Here is a 25,707-nt window from a genome sequence, read left to right as displayed (position 1 = left end):
TACTAAACACTGATGTTCGGAAAAATCATGCTATGAAATTTTACAGATACATTGATGACATTTTCATCATATGGAAAGGTTCGCATGAAAGTCTCAACTATGCTTTGATCTCTCTGAACTCAATCCATGACCAAATCCAATTCACATATGTAATTGACGCTCAAACCATCCCTTTTTTAACTGTATCCATCATCCAGGTTTTCGATCATCTTGAAACTAACATATACAGGAAAGACACAGACAAGAACAGTACACTACATTATTCAAGTTTTCACAATAACGCCTTGAAGAATCATCTTCCATATTCGCAACTTTTGCGAGTCAAAAGAATCGTGTCTAACCCTGTTGTCCTTCAAGGACAAATTTAATCCATGCTTGATCGTTTCAAACAGAGGGGCTATGCAGATAATGTCCTGGAAAAAGCAAAGGACCGTTGCTCAAAAAGAACTCGTTCTGAACTATTCAACATCACTAAGAAAACAGAAAGCATAAGAAATGTGGTTGTGTCGAAATTTTCCACCTCAAGCCGACAGTACAAAAGATCAATTATGAGACATTTGCCCATACTTGCTCTTAAACCTGATTTCAACTGAATTTTCAAGGACACACCAATTTTTGCTTCTACCAGGGGCAGAAATTTGAAAGAAATCATAACTCAAAGATCAAATGCCAACACGGCAATCAACTTCAAGGGCACTACACCTTGCTACAATTGCAGAAATTGCTATAATGTGATCAAAGGAGCTACCATCAATCCTCCCATGAAAGGCACCAATATAAAACTGAAAGTCAGCGGTACCTGTGACACAACTAACGTGATATACATGTTGAAATGCCCTTGTGGCTTGGTATACGTTGGTAAGACTGAAAGAAAAAGAAAAAACAGGATACATGAACATAAAAGCAATATTCGCACTAGGAAATCTTAATCAGTTATTGCGGCTCATTTCATGGACAGTCATCACAATATAAGCCAACTTCAATTTCGAAACTGTCAAAAGAATCACCGGCAGAGACCATAACAAACCCCTTTTACAACGTGAAAACCACTGGATCAAATTCTTGAACTCAATGAAACCACACGGTCTCAATAACCGCATGGAATTCACGTGTTATCTATAAAGTCAATTTTCTTTACAAATTTGATGTATTCACTGTATTCTCTCTTCATGATCTTTTAATTTCCACTTAACTTTCCAGTTTATTATTCTAGAGGTTTTCACATCACACTGTAACCTTTTATCTGCCTGTTATTACTTCTGTGTATCTTACTCAAGAGAATCTTACTTTTTTACTTTCCTATCCATTACTCTAACACTTTTCCAAACTCGCTGTATTCTTTCTTTTGGGTGATTATTTCTGTGCATCTTACTTAGTAGAACCTTGCGCTGTCACTTCTCCTCTAAGCATCTTTTTATGACTTGTTACATGGTTTGCATCGTCAGTCACTGATATCTCACACTATTTATTTCGTCTACATTATCCTTTCACCGTTAATTCGAACACACTACATCATGGCGTCTATTTCTGGTGCACTCACTTTTAGTCTTCTTTCTATCTTGCACACCTCACCGCTTTAAACACACGTCATTTCCCCCATTTCGTCTTACACATTTTTTCCTGAAAATTCGATGTCCTTTGCACCCGCTTAGAAGTAAGTACTTGCTTACTCGATTATGTTAAAACCGTACAGCCGTTGGTCATTGGATTATTTGACACCTCATTTTTTCATAATGTGTCGGTCACTTTCATGCGTGTGGTGTACCGCGCGGCTCCATTTACCCGTAACTCTTCATTTAAATGTTTAGCTAATTTCTACCTCACTCTAGCAAATACCGATCTATATCAACCACACGGCGGTTGCCAACCATTTTATCATTCAAGCACACTTGCACAATCTATCATACGCACATTTGCTCCATTGAACTTTCTCACTCTTTTTTAATAAGAGCACGCTTTTCTTTTTCGGTAACTAGAACAGGCTGCATGTTGCAGTTTTCCATGTTATTTTCTTTATATCGGCATGGTTCTCATTCACCTCGTATCACAACTTTTCCATAGGATGCACAATCTGGTGATTATTCATTTTCTTTTTATTTTCGAGTGATCTTCCTCACATCATCCTCGCTTCATTTACTTATTTTGTAGATGTGCCCCTGACGAAGGGCACCACGATGCCCGAAATGCATCGGGAGATATGTTAAGAAGGATTTATCTCTATGGATATACTTTGAGACACAGTATCGATATGAAATATACAATATCGACAAGAATATAAACAAATACCTGGACATACCAGCATCCTGTATTTGAAAAAATGTCTGTTACATACAGACTACAAGCATTCAAACTCCACATCAGTGTTCACTGATGGGTCACTTCGGTGCTCAGAAGGACGTTCCCCAGTTGGGCAACCCTTCCAGTTTTTACTGTTTTCACACTCCTTGATCAGGCAGTGTTACTTCTGAAGCACGCTACAAACTTTTTCATTGCTCCACTCGGATCTGCTGTGCCTGTTCGAATAGTACATTTTTTTCATTTGTAACCTCCCATCGGTTGTTACACGGTACGTCTTGGACTGTAAGCACTATTTTCTTTAATGAGTTTCTCCTACTGCAGGCACTACATGGTTTCCTGCAACATTCAGCACGCCATGCGTGCTTTCACGTGGTGCTTTTACAAAAAAAGCATTTGTTTGTCAACTTGACAAACTAATGCTTTTTTTTGGTAAAAGCGCCCTATACCGCGCTTTCATTTTAATAGCGTTACAACAAACAAATGATGGACGGAATGCATTTTAATAGCAGCTGCGGACCTTTCTTTAGAGACGGATGGTCAAAAGAAAGGGGCGTGGCCTCTATTAACGTGAAAGCGCAACATGAGGCGCTTGTAAACAACAAGCATTTGCAGTGCAATAGCTCTCCCATTTTAGAAATTTTGACCTATTGATATTGTAAATGACAATGCCTTTTTATAATTTTTTTTTTTTATAAAACATTTTATTAGCATTTTGTTATGCAGGTTAACAATGTTACTGCAATAGAATATTTTTTGGTGTATACAATATACAAGAAAAATATATTATTCAATGGTACAACTTTACATGAGTTACTCAATATCCAGCCCCTAGGTGTTCCCTGTTGTGTTATACATTATGACGTATGATCTATTCCCTTTTCCCCTCGAAGTCTCTCGCTGTCTTCCGACGTCTGCACCTCTGGTGGGGGTTCACAGATGTCACCAATGCCGTTTATTACTGCAGGTTTTTTTAACCCCTTGTGTGCCCCGCCCTTTCCCCGCCCTGTGCCGGGCGTTGAATTAGCGGGCGAGGTTCATGACGAGATAGTCTCGTCATGGGCACAGCGCAACCGCGGCCATGACGAGACCATCTCGTCATGGGCACTCAAGGGGTTAAACCTAAATAAAAGGCATTGTCCTTTACAATGCCAATAGCTCAATCTCGCAATTGTGAGACCTGTTGCATTACAAATGCTTGTTTCTATGTATCGTAAGTTTCATATAATCTCACCACAGTATAATTAATATACGTTAATTTGTGATGTCACAAAGCCCCCTCCACAGTTTCTGTTGAATTAATTCCTCCTTTGAAGCATATTTCTCAGAACCAAAAAGACACATGTAGGCCTCCTGTTTTTCAACAGACTTTGTAGCGCTCTTCGTTATCTTTAGAGTGTCTCTACCAGAACTACCCATCACATTACCTTCAATAAATTCCAGTTTCTCACTATGGGGGCATTCTATGCATTTGTCTTTAAATTAAACCAAGCAGTAAAACTGCTATGCGAGAAAGTATGCATTGATTCTATTGGCTTTGCTTATGTTTTTCTGCACCAGATGGCTGCTGCAAGAATGTGTGTATGCACATTGTGCATTTTAGAAAAATTTAGCATTTAGTTTAAAAACAATTATTAAAATATGGCCTCTTATATTAATGTTTCCTAGAATAAAGAATAAAAGTTTGTTTTGCTGATGTGCATATCCTTGCACACCTTCCACAGCGGCCACATGTTATACTCATTTAGGTTTTGGCGACCAAGACGCCAAACGTGCGAATTACCGAACGGATTGACATTTGATTTTATCTGTGCTGTTTTTTAAAAGGAAAATAAAAAACTTAATTTTTAAATCATTTTATGGGAATCTATATAAGGGGCTGAATCTCGCTGTGTTAGGCTGTTTAATTCTTACTGTGGCAGTCTTTGTTAGCCTTAACTTGAACTTGGTGTTGTTGCTCCCATATCCGCCCGTACTCCGCCTCAGTGAACTTGCACCTCTCTGGGCTGGTAACAGAGTCGGATCACGTGGTGACTCCGCTACCGCCTGGCCTTTGGGACATTTGCCTGGCCCGTAAGTTAGCAGGGCGCTTTCCCGCCTCTGATGGTGCACCGGGGGGGATTTAAGCATGGCCGCACAGCGGCCGCGCGCATCAGGCGCGCAAAGGCAAGCCAGTCTGCGCCCGTCCGCGCCTGGCCCGTGCCTAGGGCCAGGGATGCCGCCGGTGTAAACCTCCACCCTGAATCTGCCTCTATGATCACGTATACTGGGGAACAGTTACGAGTTGTTAACCAATATGGTAAGTGGGATGCACTTATTGATATGAATACTTATTATTGTACGAATCATTTTAATTGCGAAATTTGTTGGTGCTCTTGTAATAGTCTAAAATGCTCCCAGTCTTCAGCTAGCTCTAAACAAACATTTACTAGGGAAAATGACACCATGTCTATATTAGGGTGTCTTATTAATGCACGTTCCCTGTGTAAACATGCATCTGAATTTGCTGTATTTATTGAGGCGCGTGGTATTAATGTAGCATTTATCACAGAGACTTGGGGAGACGCCTCATCTGATCCTGATTTAGCAATGGCGGTTCCTCTTGGGTATGTAAATGTAAATATCAAGGTACTTATAGAGCGCACTGTCACCAGACGGCCACCTTGCGGTGTCGCCTTTTGCGGTTTCCTGGCGCTGATACTCATATTGCTGTGGAACCCCTCCTGGCTTTCCCAGTGAAGTGTCCACTCCTGGGCACCCCCAGGGTGAAGCCAGGCATCCTTAGCGCTGTTGGGGCCGGTGTGGAGGCTAAGCAAGCTATTGCCCAGAGTTGCAGCGTGGGGCCCGTGATTAGAATAGGCACCGAGGCGAGAATAGACAGGTCCGAGGAAATTGAGCCCGAGTCCCGCCGAGACGGGAATCGAACCCTGGTCCCTGGCCAGAACTCTGCTTCAGGGTCTGCCGCTCTAACCATTGAGCCACACTCCTCCACTAGGGTATACACTACATAGGCAAAACCGAGTGGGTAAAAGAGGAGGAGGACTGGCAGTTCTGTTTCCCTGCACCTGAAAAGGAGTCTTTACTTCCCAACATAATGATCCCCATTTGGAGTCCTTACTTTTTAATCGTCATACTTTTAACGGCCTGCTATGTTACCGGCAACCAGGCACACAGGCTAGTTTCTTAAAGGATATTGGTTCCTCTCTGGATGCCGTGGCTCAATCACCAGATTTCACTCTTTTGGGTGATTTTAATGTCCACCTGGAGGGCCCCCTAGATAGCGACGTGGTACATTTTTAAGACATTGCAAATAGCATGGGGCTCACCCAGCGGGTTTCTGGTGACACACATTTGGCAGGTCACTTGTTGGACGGCATATTTTCTAATAATTACCTTCTGAAGTGTATTCCACCTATACCACTCGTCTGGTCAGATCACAAAGCTGTCTTGTTTTCCTTCCCAGTTCAAAATCCTCATACAAAGAACAGAATAAACAGACAGCGGAAAATGGTCCGCTCATGGAATAAATTAAATGTGGGTGTGCTTCAAACTGCTTTAGCCCAAAATATCCCACCACCATTAGTTGACCCCAATAAAGCCATAGCAGCATTTGATGAATGGTTAAGGAAGTCAATTGATCAAAGCCTACTGGCTAAATGTATCTTGAGCCATAGGTCCAGACCTACTGAGCCTTGGTATACTGAGCAACGTAGGACACAAAAACAAAAATGCATTCGTTTGGAAAGGAGGTGGAGATTATCTCCTAGTGTGGAAAATAAAGCTGACTATAAATCAGCCTTACTGGAGTATAAAACTCTTATTAGTAAAGAAAAAAATTAGGTTTTTTACTACGGCAATACTGACAGCTAAAAACTCATCTAAAGAGCTTTTTTTAACAGTAAAAAGATTAGCTAAATGTGCTGTGGCTACTGATTCTCCGAAAACCCAGCTATTTTGTGATAGAGTGGCCACATACTTTCAAGAGAAAGTTAAGGAGGTCTACGACAGCTGTGCTGGGTCTACAGTTCATGGAATAACTACATCGTTAGTGGACTCAGCAAGACCTGAGACTCCCTGCATTGAGTCGGGCATCTGTGCTGAGGGTAGCAATAGTAGCAATACCCCTGAATTAACTACTTTTTGTCCGTTGACAATGGAAGCAACAATAAACCTGATAGAATCCATTAAATCGGGTTCTCCATTGGACCTCTGCCCTCCAAAAATCTTCCACCTCTTGCCTGAAACATTCGCATCCTATTTGATGCCTATTTTTAATAAAATGTTTTTATCTGGCATTTTCCCTACCTGTTGGAAGTTGGCTTCTGTGCTCCCCCTTCTGAATAAAACAAACTTAGATGATACCGATCCCAAGAATTATCGTCCGATTTCTAGACTTCCGCTACCTGCTAAAATGGCGGAGAAAGCAATAAACAACAGTCTATCAGAATATATTGAAAAGAACAACTTCCTTGATGATACTCAATTCGGGTTTTGTAAACATCACAGCACCGAATTGGCCCTAATCACAGCCTCCGAAATGATTAGGCAAACTGTCGACCTGGGGGGCAGTACAGCACTTGTGCTGCTTGACCTCTCTGCGGCATTTGACACTGTAAACCATCAAAAACGTTTGGAAGTACTGAGGGGGATCGGTGTCAATGGGAAGGCTCTTACCCTATTTGAGTCATTCCTGTCTGGCAGAGAACAGTTTGTGGCCTTAGATAATTTTAGGTCACCAAATTTTACATTACCCTGTGGGGTACCGCAGGGATCATCCCTGAGCCCCACGCTTTTTAATGTTTGTTGTACCTTTGGCAAAACTTATTAGATCTCTGGGGTTCTCTGCTGTCTCCTACGCGGATGACACGCAGATTATTGTTCCAGTGTCAGGATCCCCCACTGACTCTGTGAAGCGATTCCACTCGTGCCTACACCAGGTGGGGAAACGGATGCCTACCAACTGTTTAAAATTTAACTCCAGTAAGACGGAGGTGCTACTGTTTGCGGCTCATACTAACTTTTGGTCACCAGATCTCTGGCCCCTAGAATTGGGTCCACTTCCTAAACCAGTGACCAAGGTTAAGAACTTGGGAGTCACTTTTGATTCTAAACTTTCATTTGAATATCATGTTAATCAGGTTACATCCTTTTCTTTTTATACATTACAAATTCTTCGAAAAATCCTCCCATGTATAGAGTTCAAAGCTCTATGTATTGTTTTTAAGACCATTCACAATATAGGACCAGGTTTTTTAAAACGGAATCGGTTACTTACATTCCAGCACGCAACCTTCGCTCATCCTCGTCTAACGATCTGGTTGTCCCCAAGGTGAAAAAATGCTCTTGGGGAGGGAGAAGTTTTTTGCTGGGTGCTACTGCTGTGGAATTACCTCCCACCATATCTCAAACATGAGAACAATCTGTTAGCGTTTAGGAAGGCGCTAAAGACTTGGCTGTTTAGTCATTAAAATCTGTCGAATCTCAGCCTAAATGAGTAAGCGCCTTGACACCTTCGGGTGATTGGTTCGCGCTCTACAAGTCGCCTTTTCATTTCATTTCATCCATCTTGAAATGTTTTTTTCTTTTTAGTTTTTATAAAACTCTATTTAAGATGCCTCCTTTAAATGAAAGGATGGCCATCCTAGAATAATGTAAATGCAGTTTTAAGGTTGCTGCCGATAGCTGCGTTGGCAGGCGGAGCTTGGAGCGTGAGGGAATCCGGAGACAAACCGGCCATTGTAAGTCGGGATGGGGGCTCATTTTTATGTCTTGCATGTGACAATCTATTTCTTTTAAAAAAAAAACTCTGAAAAGGGGCTTTTCAGCCCACCCATTACTAACTATTGGTTGGCTAGATCCTGAATCTTATTTTCTTCCTTTTCATTGGTGAGGGCCTGTGAGTGCTTGTCGACTTCACTTTGTCTCTGCGTGTTTTTTATTCTTCCTTGGAGCACAGACCCAGTACCAATTTGATTTCTTTAAATGTTCTTTCATGCTGCATGAGCTCACATTGTGGTACAAGCAAGACGAGCTGAATGCAAACAACTAGCAATAACTTCATGGCATGTGACCAATTTCCAAAACACACATTTCGGCTGCCTGTTTTATTGATGATTACACTGCAAGCATATTCGCTTTGTTGAAGCCTATCGCCATACAGTCGGTATGTCTTTCTGAATCAACATTTACCATGGTGTCATGTCTGTTGGTTGCCTCTTTTATAAACATGCAGTGGTTTCAAAAGGTTTGTTTCACCTTTACCCACCCACAAACCCTAAAATCACACTTATCTCCCTTTACTTCTTCCCACCGAACCCTCAAGGCACCCTGATCTACCATTACCTCTACCCACCCCCAATCCACGTCTATGTCACCTTCCCATACTGTGTACTAAAAATATAAATACTTACCTGCATGGTACTTACTTGCATTGTGAAGTCTGTGTGGTAAAAGGCTGCGAATAAAGGCTGTTTCCCCTGTGACAGGACACATCCTCATCCCTTCCTTAACCGCTCTCCTGCCTTGACCCTAGCACCTTTAAATGTTTTGGGGCACCGTCAATTGTTTGACTCCCATCAGTATGTTTGGCGGGCACCTTCGCCTCTTTGACAGTTTGCCCCTCCCCCACCTCATACTTTGGGTCTCGCCTGATACAGCCCATGCTCTGTCGCTTGCGACTCATTTTGTTTGCTTACAAGGGGGCTTAAAGCCCTCCTATTGGTAACCATTGGTTGGCTTCATCGTCACTCAGGTCCTTGCTTCTCTTTAGTCAGTGAGTGCTAGCTTCACTTCCTCTTTGTGCGCTCATGCCTACCCTGGAACATTGCCCAAATACTATTTCCATTGCCCAGTGTCTATCCACTGCTCGCTGCTTTCAGGCGTATATTTTGTTTTCCTTCTGCTGGGACCACCTTCCCCGATTTTGTTCCTCCCCTTGTTGCTTGACCTGCCTCCCACCCTCCTATGTTGTTGTTTGTCAGGTCTACCTCACTCCTCCCCCTTTGTTACTTGCCACGTCCACCCAACCCCCACTCTTCAGGGCTTGCAACCCCCTGCCCCGACAGGGGAAAAAAAAGCTCCCTAAAATCACACCAAAGTGTTTAAAGATGCCACAGAGATACATACCGCGCTGCGCTTACTGCTCTTTATGTGCTTTTTGGTGGTGTTTTTATTCTGATTCAACACAGTAGTGTGCATCTCGAACGAAAGATGGTGAACCGTTTTTTTAATGAAGGCAGAGAATTATCCCTCTAAGAAAACGGATCACTATGCCTCGCAGACAGTGATGGCCTCATCATAGTGTTTTTTTGTATTGTTTTAAAAAAAAAACTTTCAGCCATGCTACACTGCAGCCTAGCTGCTGTGCAACATGGATAAAACAAATTGACAAAGTCATATACCTCACATAGGTGTGACGTATTGACTATGCTAAGGATTGTTTAATGAACAGTTGAGTGGGAAAACAGCCAAGAGAAAAAAAGGAGCGAAGGCAAGAAAACAGCCCCTCATTCTTGTAATGCAATGTGTGTTTTCAGCATGGAAGGAGACATTGTTCCAATCAAACCATAATCAGATCGAAATGCTTCATGGGTGAGGCAAAGACAAGAACAGGGTGGAAAACATGTGAATCAGGAGGGGGGAAGTGAGATAAATGAAGCCATTGAATCATGAAAAAAAGTTGGATACAAAGCCTATGATCAATCTTTATCGGATGCACTAGGGTTATTTATTAACCGACATCTGAAGTTGTCTGTGAGACCTAATAACCAGGGTGCATGTACTTTCCAAAGCAAAAGACGTCTTTTCTGCAAACTTCAAATCAGGGTATCCATTGGCTGCACTATAAGTGGAATACTGTTGATATTTTGTCAATATACAGCATAATCGGAGCCACTGGATTTATGCGATTCTGTGTCCGCTGCTTTTTTGCATAATTGTGGGTTTGCCACATAATGCATCATAATCTGCGTAATCTGCAGATTTTAACAAATGAAAAAAACCAGCTCAAACCGAACAAAACTTACTAAACGTGGTGGCACTTGTTCACATGCAGTGGAAGGCCCTATGCAAAGTTTTACAGGTCATCTTTCTGTTGCTTATTTCTGCATTTGGTTGTTAAACTGATACTGATGAAGTGACATTTTTGCCCCGATAGTAATAACATGTAAAAAATAAAATGGTTAATGCCGCCCAAAAAATTGCTGCATTATGCCACATCATTTGGCTTTTCTTGCCACATAATTTAGTGCTCCCCACTGCATAATTCCTGTGGCCCTGTGTAGAATTAACTTGAGAAATAGCATGTATAATATAAACACACATAGATCATAGCACTTCTCTTTAACTTCTGCCTAGTCATCCACAATTAGGGATACATTAATCATAATATAGATCATTGGGGTACTCTGTTCTGCATATGGAAACCAGAAATAAACAATGCCATTCTTTTTTTTTCAAACGTAGGTTTTCATTTTCAATTCAGACAAATGAATGGTGCCAGCAATTTTCACTAGAGGCAGATGATACTCTGAAGACCGAAGTCAGCCTCGAGCAGATGACTTACCCTGGGTACCTCGATAAATTTCAACCCAAAATTAGCCAAGCCAAGCTGTGGGTGAGAGTCTGAATTCACCACTATGTGGTGTGAGTCGTTTGGGTGGGGATAGGAACAAACTGGGCAAGGTAGAGAAAGTTACTTACAGTGGTTATAAAGAGGCACCCTGGTGACTGATACGTGAGTGACAAAGGGGACAAAAAATCGGACGTGTAGCTTTTTTTTAATAGCCGTTGCATCACTAAGAGGAATTGGTGAAATGTAAGCATTACCAATGTAAATCAAACAATTCTGTACCTTCAAAACCCGATCAATTCTGAAGAAAGGATATTACAAACATTAGGTGTTAGAAGAGCATTTATGTATTGCATTCAGAAAATAAAGCCAGTATGGAAGACAAAAGTGCACTTCAAATTCTGTGTCCACCATTAAAAAAGGCATTAAATCCTGATGGGTTGTTCAGACAGTTAATTTTTGTCATTGGCAAATAACATTGGCATTTTTTTTTTTTTAATAACATCTGTTCAGCTGCAGCATGGCCCTCTACAAATAGGTTTGGCAAACATTATTGTGTAGATGTTCCATAAGAAAGCGATGCGAAATTAAGTCAGACTATTTGAAATTTTTTGACTTTACTCATTCTTCAAATGACTTCCACATTGGGGAAAATACTTCTATGCAGTCTGTGCAGGGCATCTGAATCTAGAATAGGTTCACCTTGCAAAAGAAACTAGTTACCTGTAACAATAGTTGTGTTGCATGAAACACTTCTCAATTCCCTTGTGACCGTTCCTATTTGAAGGAGAGCTAGTTTGCAAACAAAAAAACCTGATAAATATAAAAATAACGAACCAGTTAAAAACAAACTAAAGCCGTTTGTCAATTATTCCCTGGCACTGTGGACTTTTGGTCAAATTCTCTGTAAGTCAGATTGGCTCCACCTATGGCCAGTGACTAAAATTAAAACTTTATTTCAAAAGAAAATAATTCCTGACCCCAAACTCTAGATACTCCAATAATAACCTGAATTAAACAAATTCAAGCTTTAAAGCTGTTGGTACAGTAAATTAGTTTCTTTCACATTCTTCCCAGCAAGGATAAGGAGTACAAATAAGTACACATTGATGCTCTGATGTAGCTCTTGTACCCCACCCCCTTTCTCGAGGTGATTTCTCACTCATCTTTTTGTGGTCTGCCTCTTCTTAACACTGATTTAGACAGCGGTCAATGGAACGATTAAGTGGGTGTTCAGTTGGTGATTGGCATGGCTTCTTTTCTGCTCCTGAAAGGGGACATTTGAACATGAAATGCAATGCTGTGGTTAGTTACCCGAACAATATTTTTCTATTTTATATAGAGAGGTTTCTAGCTCAGAACGAAAATCTGTAAAATGTATTTAACATGTTTATAAAAAGAACACTATTATTGAAGTTATTCTCCAAAAAGTAGCTGTCTGTTACGCAATCAATCAATCAGGTTTCTTATAGAGAGTGGCTAGTCACCTGTTAGGGTCTCAAGGTGCTGGCTGGGTGGAGGGGCATTTCTGCAGTTCAATCGAAGAGCCAGGTATTGAGATCCTTCCTGAATTGAGGTGGTGAAGGTGATTGCTTGAGATATAGAGGTAGCGATTTCCAGGACTTCGCAGCGAGGTAGGAGAAGTATCTTCCTTGGCCGAGGTCTTGTGGTTACGTGTGATATTGGCCAGGGTCAGTTGGGCAGAGCGGAGATGTCTGATGGGTGTGTAGAAGGAGAGGTGGTTGTTGAGGTATGCATGTCTGGTGTGGGGGGCTTTGTAGGCTTATGTGAGGAGCTTGAAGGTGATTATTTTGTTGATGGAGAGCCAGTGAAGGTCTCTCGTGATCAGAGATGTGGCTGTGGTGGGGGATGTCCAGAATAACTCTGGCGGAGGCGTTCTGGATGCTCAGCAATTTCTTTTGGAGTGTTTGGTTGGTGCCGGTGCAGAGTGCATTGCCGTAGTAAAGCTTGCTTCTGATCAGCGCCTGGGTGACTGTTCTCTGCGACTCGGTGGGGATCCACTTGAAAATCTTCCAAAGCAGGCGGAGCGTGGGGAAGCAGGAGGATGAGACGGTGTTGATTTGGTGGTTCATGGAAAGAGAGGAGTCGCGGATGATGCTGAGGTTGCGTGCATGTTTGGTGGGTGTGTGGGGGTATTCAGAGCGCTGCGGGCCACCAGGAGTCATCACAAGCGGAGGGAGTAGTGCCCAGGATGAGCTGTTTGGTTTTGTCGGATTGGAGTTTGAGGCAGCTGTCCTTCATCCAGGTAGGGACTGCCTTCATCCGGTTATAAAAGTTGCTCTTAGCAGCTGTTGGTTTGTTGGTGAGGGAGAGAATCAGCTGGGTGTTGTCGGAGTAGGAGACTGTTGAGTCCGTGGTTTCTGACGATGGCTGTAAGCAGGGCCATGTAGATTTTGAAGAGGGTGGGGCTCAGAGAGGAGCCCAGAGGAACTCCGCAGTTCATCTCTCTAGGTTCTAAGGAGAATGGTGGGAGTTTAACTCTCTGGGTTCAGCCGGCGAAGGAGGAGAGAATCCACTCTTAAGGCTTTGCCGCGGATGCCAGTCATGGAGTCTCGTGCAGAGGGTGTGGTAGGAGACTGTCGAAGACGGCAGAGAGGTCCAGGATGATGGCCGTGATTTTGCCTCGGTCGAGGAAAGTGCAGGTGTCTGTTGTGGAGAGGAGTGCAGTCTTGGTGCTGTGGTTGCTTCTGAAGCCTGATTGGGAGTGGTCCAGGGTGTGGTTTGTTTCGATGAATTTGGTGAGTTGGGCATTGATGGCCTACTTGATCACTTTTGCTGGGAAGGGGAGCAGAGAGATGGGTCTGTATTTCTTGAGGTCCGTCGGGTCGCAGAGGGTTTTTTCTGCAGAGAGTTGATCTCTAAGTGTTTCCGATCTTCATGGAAAGTGGCAAGCTCAATAGAGCAGTTGATGGTGTGGCAGAGTTCGGGGGCGATGGTGGCGCTGGCTTGGTTGAAAATTTGGTGGGGCATGGTTCAGAAGGGGCTCCAGAGTGAATGGCTTTCATGATCCTTAGGGTCTCGAGTGTGGTCCAGATGTGCAGGGTAGTCTGGGGTCTGGAGCATTGTGGTGCATTGGTTTTGGGTGGCGGTGGGTGGGTTTACCCTGGGTGGCAAAGCTGTTGTAGATATCTATAATCTTGCAGAGAAGAAGGTGGAGAGGTTGTTGCGGAGGTCTTAGGAGGGGTTCGAGGTGATGTCTGTGGCATCCGTGCTGGGTTTGTCGAATTCTTTGATCAAGGAGAAGAGTTCTTTGCTGTTGTGTGTGTTGGCACATTCCAGTATGGCAGTTTTCTTTGTAGGTCTGATGAGGTGGTAGTGTGTGGTGACAGTGGTTTTGAAGGCTGCGTGGTCTTGCGGCTACTCTTATCTTTTCTCAAGCTATCTGCAGGTGCTCCTGGACTCTTGGAGGGTGGGGGAGAACCAGCTGGCTTTCTTGGAGGGCTGCTTACTTGAGGATTTCCTCAGGGTAGCCAGTGTGTTGGCTCAGTCAGAGATCCATAAGTGGAGGGTGCATGCTTAGGCATTGGTGCCCATGGAGGTCTGCGGTGGGGGTATTGCGGAGGGAGGTGGCGAGTTGGTCTTCGAAGACCTTGTTCCAGCTTCTGCGCAGGTAGCTGTGGGCGCAGTGGTGTTTGGTGGGTTCGGTGAAGAAGTGGACACAGTGGCGGTCAGTCCAATGTAGTTCAGTGGTGTGGCCGTTGGAGATGTTGCTTGTGGAGAAGATGGGGTCAAGTGTTTGTCCTTCTCAGTGGGTTGGGGAGGTGACCATTTGTCCATTAGTGGTGATGTTCTCCAGTAGGGATGAGGTGCTGTGGTAGTTGAGATTGTCCAGGTGAAAATTGAGGAGGATGTAGTCCAGTAAAGCGGAGGCTGGTGTGCAATGAAGTCTGCTATGGTGTCACTGAAGGAGGGACGGAGTCTGGGAGGTCTGTAGATGAGAGTGCTGCGGAGGGTGGCGTTTGGGTTGGTCTGGCCATGGAAGTGGAGGTGCTGCATGTTGGGTGAGTGGTTGTTGGAGCTAGTTGTGAGGGGGGGTTGGTTTTGTGTACGATGGCAATTCCGCCTCCTGGTTGGTTGGTATGCAGTGATAATGTTTAAGGCATTAAGGGCTGCGTGCATGCCCTTTCAAAGTATTCAGTTCACATTTTCATTCATCTGGAGCCAACCACAACAGACCCTATCTGCGATATAAATCATTATTTGTAGCTAATGCTACAGGTATTTTGTAACTCTGCATTTTCTTTCCAAATGCTAATCTAGTATGTATTTTGTTAAATAAAAACATTTACTTTTTGTAAACAAAATGGCATTATTTTCAGTGCAGAACAGGTTAAGGTATGAAATAAAATGAATTAAAACCGAGGGATGAGAACAAGTATGAACTGTCTTTGAGGAACATAACATTGCTAATTGTTCAGAATACTTATAATGAATGCAAACTAGTAGTGACAGCGACTGAGTCATTGCTTCTGAATAGGAGTTATTAGATTACTAATTCTAGAAAATCCTGTGTTAATTAAAAGTTATCATGTAACCTATTTCTTTCACCAGTGCTTGTTTTACCTCTTTATTAGATTCCAGCAACATTTGTATTGGTTTGGTAGTTATATGTCACTTTCTTTCTGCTACAGGTGTTAGTTGTGATGCATGTTTGAAAGGAAATTTTCGAGGTCGCAGATATAAGTGCTTAATTTGCTACGATTACGATCTGTGTGCTTCTTGTTACGAAAGTGGTGCGACAACAACCAGGCATACAACCGATCATCCAATGCAGTGCATATTAACAAGAGTAGATTTTGGTAAGTTTTGATTCAGGTATGTTAAAAATGATTTATTTTATTTGAAACCTTATTGCAACAGTGATTTGAGAATTGCATTTTCTTTTCTTAGGCACAATATTTTTAAGATCTATTGCAGCATAACTATTATGGTATTATTATGAAAGTTTACTGGTTTAATATACTCGTCAATTAAGAAATTGAAAGCCAGGGCTACTGTTTGGTTTCAACACCACCGGTAGGTCCATACTAGATTGTTGCAGATGGGCAATTGTTTTTTCATTTGGCTGGTCCTCAGCACAATAATAAGTACTCAGTATGCATTTATGCTTCTTGGAGAATTCAGGATAGCAAGTTTAATTCAAATTTTCTTGCCTGTTAGTATCCCTCGCTGAATTTGCTTCTCTCCACATTGCGCATGTGGGGGGAGGAGGAGGAGGGGTTAGAAATACTTTTATTTGAAAGGAAAAAAGTATCTCTCGCTGCCTCCAACGTTGTTGCATCGCACCGCCTCTCCCCTTCCTGCCTGGTCCCAGCAACCCATGAGACAGACTCCCATCCAATCCCCAGCACGGGGATTGGCCTGAGAGGGCTAGAAAGACGGTCCGCTCTGTCCAGGGAGGCTGTGTGGTTTCCCCAGCCCGGCTGCTCAATGAAGCTGGGCTGGAGAAAACGTAAGTGTGCATGTGTGTTTTTGGTCTGCCTGAAACGGCCATCCCCTCCCATGCCTTGGCCCCGCCCCTCCCTACAGCGCTGGCTCAGAATCAGCAAATGCAAAATAAAACGATGCAAGAACATCGTTCTATCTTTTTATTTGCTGGCTCTGAGCCAGGTAGTGGGGCGACACTCCGCCACTTTCCATCCCACTAGAGAAAGATGCCTTCGACAACAAGTGTGGGAAGTAAATTACTAGCAAAATTCTGTAGTTGAAAGATCAGATTAGCAACAGAACAGTGGACGAGGTGAAGAATTTGCCTGCGGAGGCTGGACCACCACCTAGGGGCGGGATATTGGTCAAGGAGAGGATAACACTGAAAAGTTCCAGGGCTATAAAGTAGGCTATGAACAACTTGTGTAGCAACTTTCATGTGTTTTAAGCCTCCCACTTGTTGTATCAGTTTGCACTTGACTTTGCATCCCACATTTGTTTTGTTCTGTCCCTTGGATACTCTCATGTTAGTTTAGACTGGCCATTGTTCCTTGGCCTCTTCCTTTTAACTTTGTGTACTTCAGAAGTACCACCTAATTCTCCTGTCTTGAATGGTAGCATTCCAGTTATCCTTGGACTCATCCTTGCCTTTCTTTTGGAGTTTTTTGGGAAGCAGTATACTGCCAGTAGACTACTCAATCCTGCTCTACAAGACCATGCCTAGACTATCCAGACTACCATTTGGTGTAAGTAAGGTAACAGTGTCTATGAGAATGGTGAACGTCACATCAGTGTCACCTGTTTGAGGTCAGGAGGTACCTCATTTAGATAGTTCAATATGATCATTATAATCTAAATCTGTAATTTGTAAAAATGTATAATTCCAACACTACCCATAATGGAGACAATAGGCTTGTTCTGCACTCTTTGAATTTAAGCTTGCTAAGTTCTTCCTCTGCCCTCGTATATTCATTTCTACATTGATATCATTTCATGACTATCTCATTCTGGCACCGCGGCCGTATGTCTGGCGGGATTCTAATGGTGGCGTTAACCCGTGAAAGCTGCACTGAGTGCGGCGACAGTGGAGGCATTTCCCCTATCTCCACAGCGGCTGTCAGATGGTCTCCATCGCTCAGGATGAGTGCACCGATGTCTGGGATGAAGACACGCTGTGATTAGAGCGGGTGATCTCACCGACGCAGTCGGCGTGACCGGGAGGTGAGCGAAGCTCGGGGGCACACCATACTGGCCAGCTGGGGTGATCCTGGGGTTCCACACAAGCAGTGTCTTGCCCTGGGAGGAAAAATGGGGCAGAGTTGCTTCAAGGTGGACCCAGCAAGGGCTGTGCCTGACCCTAAAATGGCACCCGGAGCATGGTTTCGGTGCCTATAACAAGGTCTCCACAGCGAAAAAGTCTAGCAGTGGGACTCGCACTTAGTCCTGCTACAGCCTCACCCACTCCGAAAGAATGGCATGGGACAACAGTGGAGTGTCCTAAAACCCTGGGTCTACACATTCTGTCTGCCTGACCTTAAGATGGCTGTCCTGACCTAATCTCTGGAAGCTTTACTGCCGAGTACTTAGCAAACCAACAGCAAGCCTTTAACTGTTTTTTTTCTTCTGGCATAAGGGGCCTGCGAGTTCGAAAGGACAATTGTGCTCTTAACTGGACCATTTCCCGCCGCAACCCCCATCCCACATATAAGGTATCCAACAAAATCTTCAACATCTACTACTACCACTTCGAGCCTGGCTGGGTCGGCGCTGGTGTGCAGCTGCCGGGCGGGCCGGAGTGTTTGAGTCCGGAGCTCCCTCATTTAATTCCTATTTCACGCAATCAGGAGTGCCCTGCTGAAATTCCCCACCTAAACAAAGGTCATGATCGCGAAGACAGAGGCAGATGCTTCGGCACAGGGCCTAAATGAGGTGAGGGCAAGCCGCAGAGTGAAGTGTACGGCGCTTCCCAGCAACACTGGGAGGGATGCTGCCAATCGATCTATGACAATACCCCTTGGGCTGAAACCTTGAACACTTTACTCACCGTGGAGACTGAACAACATGGCCTTTGCCCAGTGGAGCTTTTTAGGCAGCTATAGAGGAGTTTGGCTCTGGATCACCCCCTCGGCCGTCACCTACCCAGCCGGACATTGCTTTTCCTTGTTTCCCCGTTGTTTCCTTCCCTCAGCAGCCAACATTGTTTTTTTTTTTTTTGTTAACCTGTGTTTTGCTATGCTCTTGTAACAGATGTAATTTGTAACTTAATGTTCCTCATGTAAAGCGCTCTGATACCTCTGGGTCTAGCCAGCGCTATATAAAACTTCTCAAATAAATAACAAAAACAAACAAAAAAATTCAGGGCTATGAAGTCAGTGCTCCAGCTCCAGCCAAGTTCACTTCAGCTCTTAATCAAACCTCTCTTCACCTCTCAATATACAGGTGGCAGCTGGTTTCCGTTTCCATTTCCTAGGAATATTGGAGGAGAAGTTTGAGATTGACATCAAAAACCGACTATAAAAAAAATACAATCTTGACACTTTAATTATTTGTACAGGTTGTTGTCCCCATGGGACTATGCACCGACTGATTCGTTCTATGGTGCTTATCCATTAAGGTGTTCACTGGCAGTGCAAGTGCCACAGTGTACTATAATCTGTATATGTCTATCCATATATGATGTCACATGGATAGTGGAAATTCAACAGCTGATTCAAACTGCATTAGAGCTTTGGAGAGTGAAGCTTCAAATTAATTTAACCACTTTAAGGTACCCCCACCCCCCTCTCCCAATTGCTAAAAAGGAACGAATAGATTGTGATGGTTGTTGTTAAATAATGGTGAAGAAGTCCAAAATAAAGTAATCTATACTTTCCAGAATTTGTGATTTTCTTGCAAAATGTGTTTGTCCACAGCGAAACCAGTACAGCCATCCTGTTTTGACCATACAGTCTTGAGACTTTTATCAAGGCAATCTCTTCAGTTAGATGGTAAGTCCAAATAAAGTGGCAATCCTGATAGAGGATCAGTAAATCTCCTGACTATTGGTGAAACAATCTAAATTACATGGGTAGCTCCTCGTATATTGTCAAACCCCTTTCGCAGGACCATGTGGCAGCCAGGGGCTACTGGGCCTCAGCTGTGGGGGTTAAGATAGCTTACCTCTGTTGTCCCAGATCCCGTGCTACTATGGTTCTGCAAACTGGGCAAGTACAATCCTTTTCACACTTGACTTTCAGGATAGTGAGGTCAAGCAGTCACAGGCTTCGCAGTGAGGTTGAGAGGGATGCTTGAGCTCAACAATCAACGGACCGAATAAAATAAACATTCAGTCCAGTTACCTTTTCAAGAACGTTAATTTCTCTGGACACTAAGTTGACAAGTGCTGCGCCCAGCTTGCTTACCCCCCAAATTCTCTTTCCTGGTTCTTGGTTCCTCCCAATCACTCTAGGTGTAAACAGGAGTAGTGTGCATATCGCACAAGTGCTGTTCAATCACCCCCATTCATATGCCTGCTCAGACTCAAGCCTCATAAATCACCCCCCCCCCCACCCCCGCGATCAGTCCATCCTCTCAGGCTGTACAGTACTCAGGAAACGAGAGCAGCAGTACACTGGTAGGCTTATGTGGAGTCCCTTAGACTAGGTCACTGGGTCCTGTTCAGCGGCATGCCTGCTCAACTTCTTCGCAGTCCTGAAATGTCATGTTACTGCCTAAACCTTTGTCCAATGACTCCTTGCAGTCAGCAATTGCAGCTCGTGCAGGAGCCGTATGACCTCTAGGTGTGGCCGTCAACAGGGCCTTCAACACTTAGGTAATTACAGCCCGGCTTAAGATGGTTGGGAATTCAGCAGATGCTGCTCCACTGAATCGGAACAGGAATTCCGCTGAAGCTGCCCCATACAGGCGATCAGGAACTGGGCAGATGCATCCCCACAAGGGCTGATTAACTGCATTTTCACGGTTTCCACCTGGAACCATTAGGAGAGTTTGGCGAGGGGGGGCCTGCAATATATGGTTCCCACTTCTTCTGGTCACTTCAGAGCGACCAGGGGCATGCTGGGCCATGCTCCTTTCTGTACAGTCTCTCCTTATGGTAGACAGACCTGCTTCCTCTGTCGGTTGGGTCAGGTGCGTATCTTCTCCAGTCATAGTTTCAGGCTTCAGATGATTTCTACACACCAATGGCAGGCTGGCTGCCTGACTGCACAGCTGATGAACAGTACAATGCGGAGTTATCGCTTCCTTGGTCATAGAGGGATTGGAACTGGAACAAAGTGGGGTAGTTGGGATCCCACTTTTATACAGAATTAGCAGACGGAAGAAGTAGATCTGCTGTCGAATTGGTTTGAGGTAATTCTTCTTTCAAGTGTCCTTTCCAGATTCCTCCAGTCACAGCTTCTCACAGCTGAGTTGTCTTCATCTTGGAGCACCCACTACAAAGGTGCAAAGGGTTATGAGGTTTCTGCACTTTGCTGTCATCAACCCAACTGAAGGAGAAATCCGAAAAAGACAAAACGGCAGGCCCCATCTAAAGGCTTCCTCACCTTATGCAACAGAGTCTGTTGTCCCACCTTTCACCCCTTCAATCCATCAAATGGCAGCATTCAGGCAGACTAATCCGCAGCTCCTTGTTCTCTTCTGAGGGAGCCTTCTCTCCACCTTACTCATTTCAATATCTAGGTTTTTACCCTCCAGCTAAAGGAACATGAGCAGTACACACCCACTGTCTGAGAGCACAGTCCTCACCGTCTGTTTTGTGCAAGGCCAGGCCAGGCCAGACCAGACCAGGCCAGGCCTGGGGCATCCAAAATGGATTTCACTGATCTCCATTATTTTTGCTCACTCACACAAACTGGCATGTACCAGACAGTCCACACACCCCAACACACTAAGCACACACTTATGATATTAATGCTAGGGACTTGATCAGTGCATAACAGCGGAACTTTACATGAGTAAAGGCCAGTGGGCTTAAACTTCTGTGAGCCTGATAAAAAGGTGCGGTCATACAACTGATCCATAAAACATGTTATGCTGGCACCACTACTCTATATGCTAAACCTAATAACAGGGACAGGGGTCCTTTGTCTCAATTGAGGGCAGGTATGTCTTAACTGTGCACAGAAGAATTAGATGATTCCAACGGGTTGATCCCGCGCGAACCCAATAAATTGATCAGGGATAAATATTCAACATCATCACATCGGCCTATACACATTCACCCAAATTCCTGATGCGCTGGGGTCAAGTTTGTTAACTTTGCGTATTTAACAAATGTTAATCGACTTCATCTATTTGGTCCATGAACCAACTAGTTGAGGGCAATGGTAATTCTCAAAAAAGTGTAATCATAGAAACTGGCTAAAATAACCACAAACTCTTGGTGAGGTTCAATAATTTTATCTAGTAATAATAAATGCTCATTTGCAATTACATTAATAAATTCAAATACTGGAAATCTCATGAGAGAGAAACTTTGATCTATAGCAGAGTAAAAAACAATCATTCATCAACATTACGTTGCAAAGAGTGGATAGCTGAATAGACATTAGATACAAGTAAAAATATATCTATTTTAAACCATCAATTTGGAGGGGATAGATGAAGAAACAAAAGTTACAGAGACAAAAATACGACTGCAAAATAATTCCTGCAATGCTAAGTTAGTTCAGATACAAACCCAAGGGATCTGTAAGGGGAAAAACCACCACCCAGGCCTAGGCAGCAGTGGGGGACACTTGAACCAAGAGTCGGGGATCAAATACTCAAGAACCAGGACAGGGACAGGACAGGAACAGCTAGGCCTCTCTGCAAACCGATGAACATACTTCACTCTGACACCTTCAGCCTAAGCGACCTTAACCACACCCCTAAAGCACCTATTCTTATACCCTAAAAGTACATGTCCGTCCCACAATAGTTGCTAAATTAGCATTTTCTAGCTAAGGGATTGGTTGAGTTCTAGGGGTGGGAAGTCACCCCACTATGAAATAATCTACTTTTGACTACACCATTGTTCTAAACATTTTTTTTATATAGTCATGAATACAGCTCTCTCTCATAAGTACACATGTATCAAACGTAACATAATTTTATCAACAATTCATAACATACGTCGACTTCATGTGCCATTCCCGCGTTCATATTGACTCTTGGCAGGCTTTCAACGTTCTGTCTTTCACCAGGTCAAGCTTTTTCTGCTCTGTTCAGCACTTTTAGTTATGCGGTCACATGGTTCCTGCTCGCTCCTAATTCCCCCCGCCCTCGGTTAAGCCAACTTTAAAAGATGGAGGTCTCATCCATTACTAAAGGAAAGTAAAACGGACATTTATTAATTTATTTATTTAAGAAGTTTTATATAGCTTTGGCCTGACCCGAGGGTTTCGGAGCGCTTTACATTAGATACAGTGCAGAGAATCACATAAAACAATAACCGTGCAGGTCGATGGCGGGGAGTTCTGGTTCGAAGTCTTGGGGACAAGGAGTCGAAGTAGTCAGAGGTGTCTGCTTCCCTGCTCCGACAGCTGCTATCGGTTCCCTAGGGAGCGGTTGAGGAACGGGGTTTTGAGTTGACTTTTTAATTTTACAAAAGAGGGAATAGTTCTGATGTGAGGGGGAATAGAGTTCCAGATTTTAGGCACGCTCCCAGCGAAGGATCGTGTCACAGTTTTTTGTTTTCATGTTTGGATGAGTAGGAGGTAGTTTGAGCTTCTGAAATTCCTGGCCTGGCCGTTTTTTTTTAGTTTGGCCGCCAAATATTCGGGTTTGCCGGTGTGCAGGGCTTTGTGTGTGAGGCAGGCTGTTCTGAAGCTAACCCACATTTCGACTGGGAGCCACTTACGTTCTCTGAGTGCAGGAGAAATATGATCAAATTTCTTGATTCCGGTGATCATTCTGGCTGCTGCGTTGAAAGTTGTTTTGAGGGGAGCAAGATGTGATTTTGCTATTCCTGAGAGGACTGCATTCCCATAGTCCAGTCTTGACAACACCAGTGCTTGGGTGGGCTGTTTGAGATCACTGGGTGGAATGAAAGGTTTTATTTTGTTCAGTAGCTTTAGGTTAAGGAAAACGCTCTTAGCTGAGTTCTTGATGTGTATGGTCATGTAATTATGTGACAATGCAATTTTCACTGCTTACCACCCACCTTAGCTCTACTTCATATTAACGGTTAGCCTAGCATAGCCCAAGCAGAAAAGCTGCTTCATTTATTAAGATAAAGCAACACACCATGCTTTTTACTAAATACACATGCGGCCTTGCCATGCAAACCTTCTTAGTTTGTTCTAAATACAAGATTATTACACTTCCCGTTATTTACGTATTATTCATTGTTAGTTCATGCATATTGCAAAGCAAGCTTCCCGCGTGTAGTGTAAATGTGTACGTTAGTTGTTCTAACACTACTTACTGTTAGTACGTATTATAGGGATGTTTGATTGAGTAGGTTTCTTTCGTGAAATCCTGCTCCATCAATCCCTCCTCTGATAGCTTTTAGGAGCCACCATAAATACTCGCCATACTGAGTGCCAGCTTTTATTTTATCTAAAATGTACTTTCTCTCTCTCTTTTTATGGCACTCTCATCTAGCTCTCATCATATTTTAGTATTCTCCATTTATATCTTCTAACTCTGTTTCTTCTCTCTTTCTCTTTATTCCTTTTCTTTTATTCTTTTTGTCTGTTGCATCTTTTCTTTCTCTTATGCATTTACAACACGTATACGCTGTTAATAGTACTAGGGCCACTATTGCTACTGAAAGTATTGGCATTATTATTTTTCCTAATAAACTACTTCCAAAGGGAGAAAACCACTTACTTACTGAGGAGAAACTCTTACCAACTCTCTGCCTAACACCGTCAACCTCCAGTTGGGTTAAATCATTATGTAATTTTGTAATATTTCGAATATATATCCCTCTACTTTTGTCTGGGATGTAGGTACAGCAGTGTTGAATTTTTAACATGCCACAGACTCTATCCTCTTTTGCCAAAAGAATATCAAGGGCAAGTCGATTTTGCAAAACCATTGATCTGATTGCCACCATTTCGGTATCAATCATCAAGAAACCACCAGCAGTATCTGTTGATAAACGATCAACCACCGTGGACAATTTTTGAATTTTGTGCAAATTCAGAGCAACTCCAACTGAGGGTGTCAGTGCACCAAAATATCACCTATTATTTCTGAAAAACTTTACTACATATTAGTCCTTGTTTTACTTCATTGATACTATTGTCTTTACGGTCTACATGGTAGACTTTTGGAAAAACAATTGCAAAATAACAGCTTCCATACCAATGTGCAGGCAACCTATAATAGGCTTTCTTACCACAAACATAATAGATTCCTGGGAAAACAGGATCAGTTCCACCCTTTAATCCCCTCTCCAGTAATTTGGAAAGTATGCTCACATTCACTAGTGCCAATGAAGTAGTTATTATAATTAGTCTTCATGAAAAGGCTTTCGATCGAGTGGGGTGGGAATTTCTCTGGTCAACGATGACCACTATGGGTTTTCACGGTCAATTTCTCAAATGGCTTCAGGCTCTATATGATCACCCTACAGCTAGGCTTTGCTATGCTGGGCTAACTTCCGCCAGCTTCTTAATCTCTCGTGGCACCCGGCAAGGGTGTCCACTATCACCCTTGCTATTTGCGTTATCGCTTGAACCTTTTCTCGTCGCCCTACAAGCTAATCCCAATATTACTCCCTTCATACACGGTCAGAAACGGCTAAAAATTACGGCGGTCTATTCAACTAATATACCGACAGCTATACTGGGAATTACTGAGGAGGCTAACAAATTCGGCTCAGTTTCCGGTTATAAACTCAACTCACATAAAACACAAGTTATTTTGAATCATAAACCATCGACTCAAATAGCAGGTACCTGTAGAACAGCCACTTACCTTGGCATTAAAATTTCTTCTGATACTAATGATATAATTAAACTTAATTATGAGACTCTTCTCAAAGAAACTGTTACAATTCTAAAAAAGTGGCACAAGGTTCCCTTAAGTATGGTCGGTAGGATCAATCTAATCAAAATGAATATATTACCTACATTTTTATATTTATTCAGGTCCATACCTCTTCTCGTTAATAACACATACTTCAAACGGCTGGATGGGATTTTTAGCAGCTATATCTGGGGATATAAGAAGGCTCGCAGGTCAATTAATCTTCTCAAACTACCTCTTAATCAAGGCGGTTTGACCTTCCCCGACTTCAGATTATACTATTTCTCTGCTTTCCTGAGTCGTCTTCGCTGCCTGCTCATCCGCGACATGCAAGCGTTTTATTGCTATCAATTTGCTTTAGGCGAGGATTCCAATATGTTTTTAGCCAAAACTAACGACCCAAACTATTTTAAACGGGTAAAATTCAAGACTAT

At 43.2% G+C, this 25,707-nt stretch overlaps 1 protein-coding gene across 1 annotated transcript in view; it reads left to right on the top strand.

The window, feature by feature from the left end:
* Positions 1-25,707, top strand: part of KCMF1 (potassium channel modulatory factor 1) — a 254,961-nt gene that overhangs the window by 37,665 nt on the left and 191,589 nt on the right. Inside the window, exon 2 of the mRNA XM_085640951.1 lies at positions 15,517-15,684. Within this exon, the coding sequence (XP_085497077.1) occupies positions 15,517-15,684 (168 nt within the window). The remainder of the gene's footprint in view (positions 1-15,516; positions 15,685-25,707) is intronic.

The sequence above is a fragment of the Triturus cristatus genome, chromosome 2_2 (assembly GCF_964204655.1).
Source record: "Triturus cristatus chromosome 2_2, aTriCri1.1, whole genome shotgun sequence".
Lineage (NCBI taxonomy): Eukaryota > Metazoa > Chordata > Amphibia > Caudata > Salamandridae > Triturus > Triturus cristatus.
Note: the sequence above shows the minus strand (reverse complement) of the source record. Positions and strands in the feature narration are given on the sequence as shown.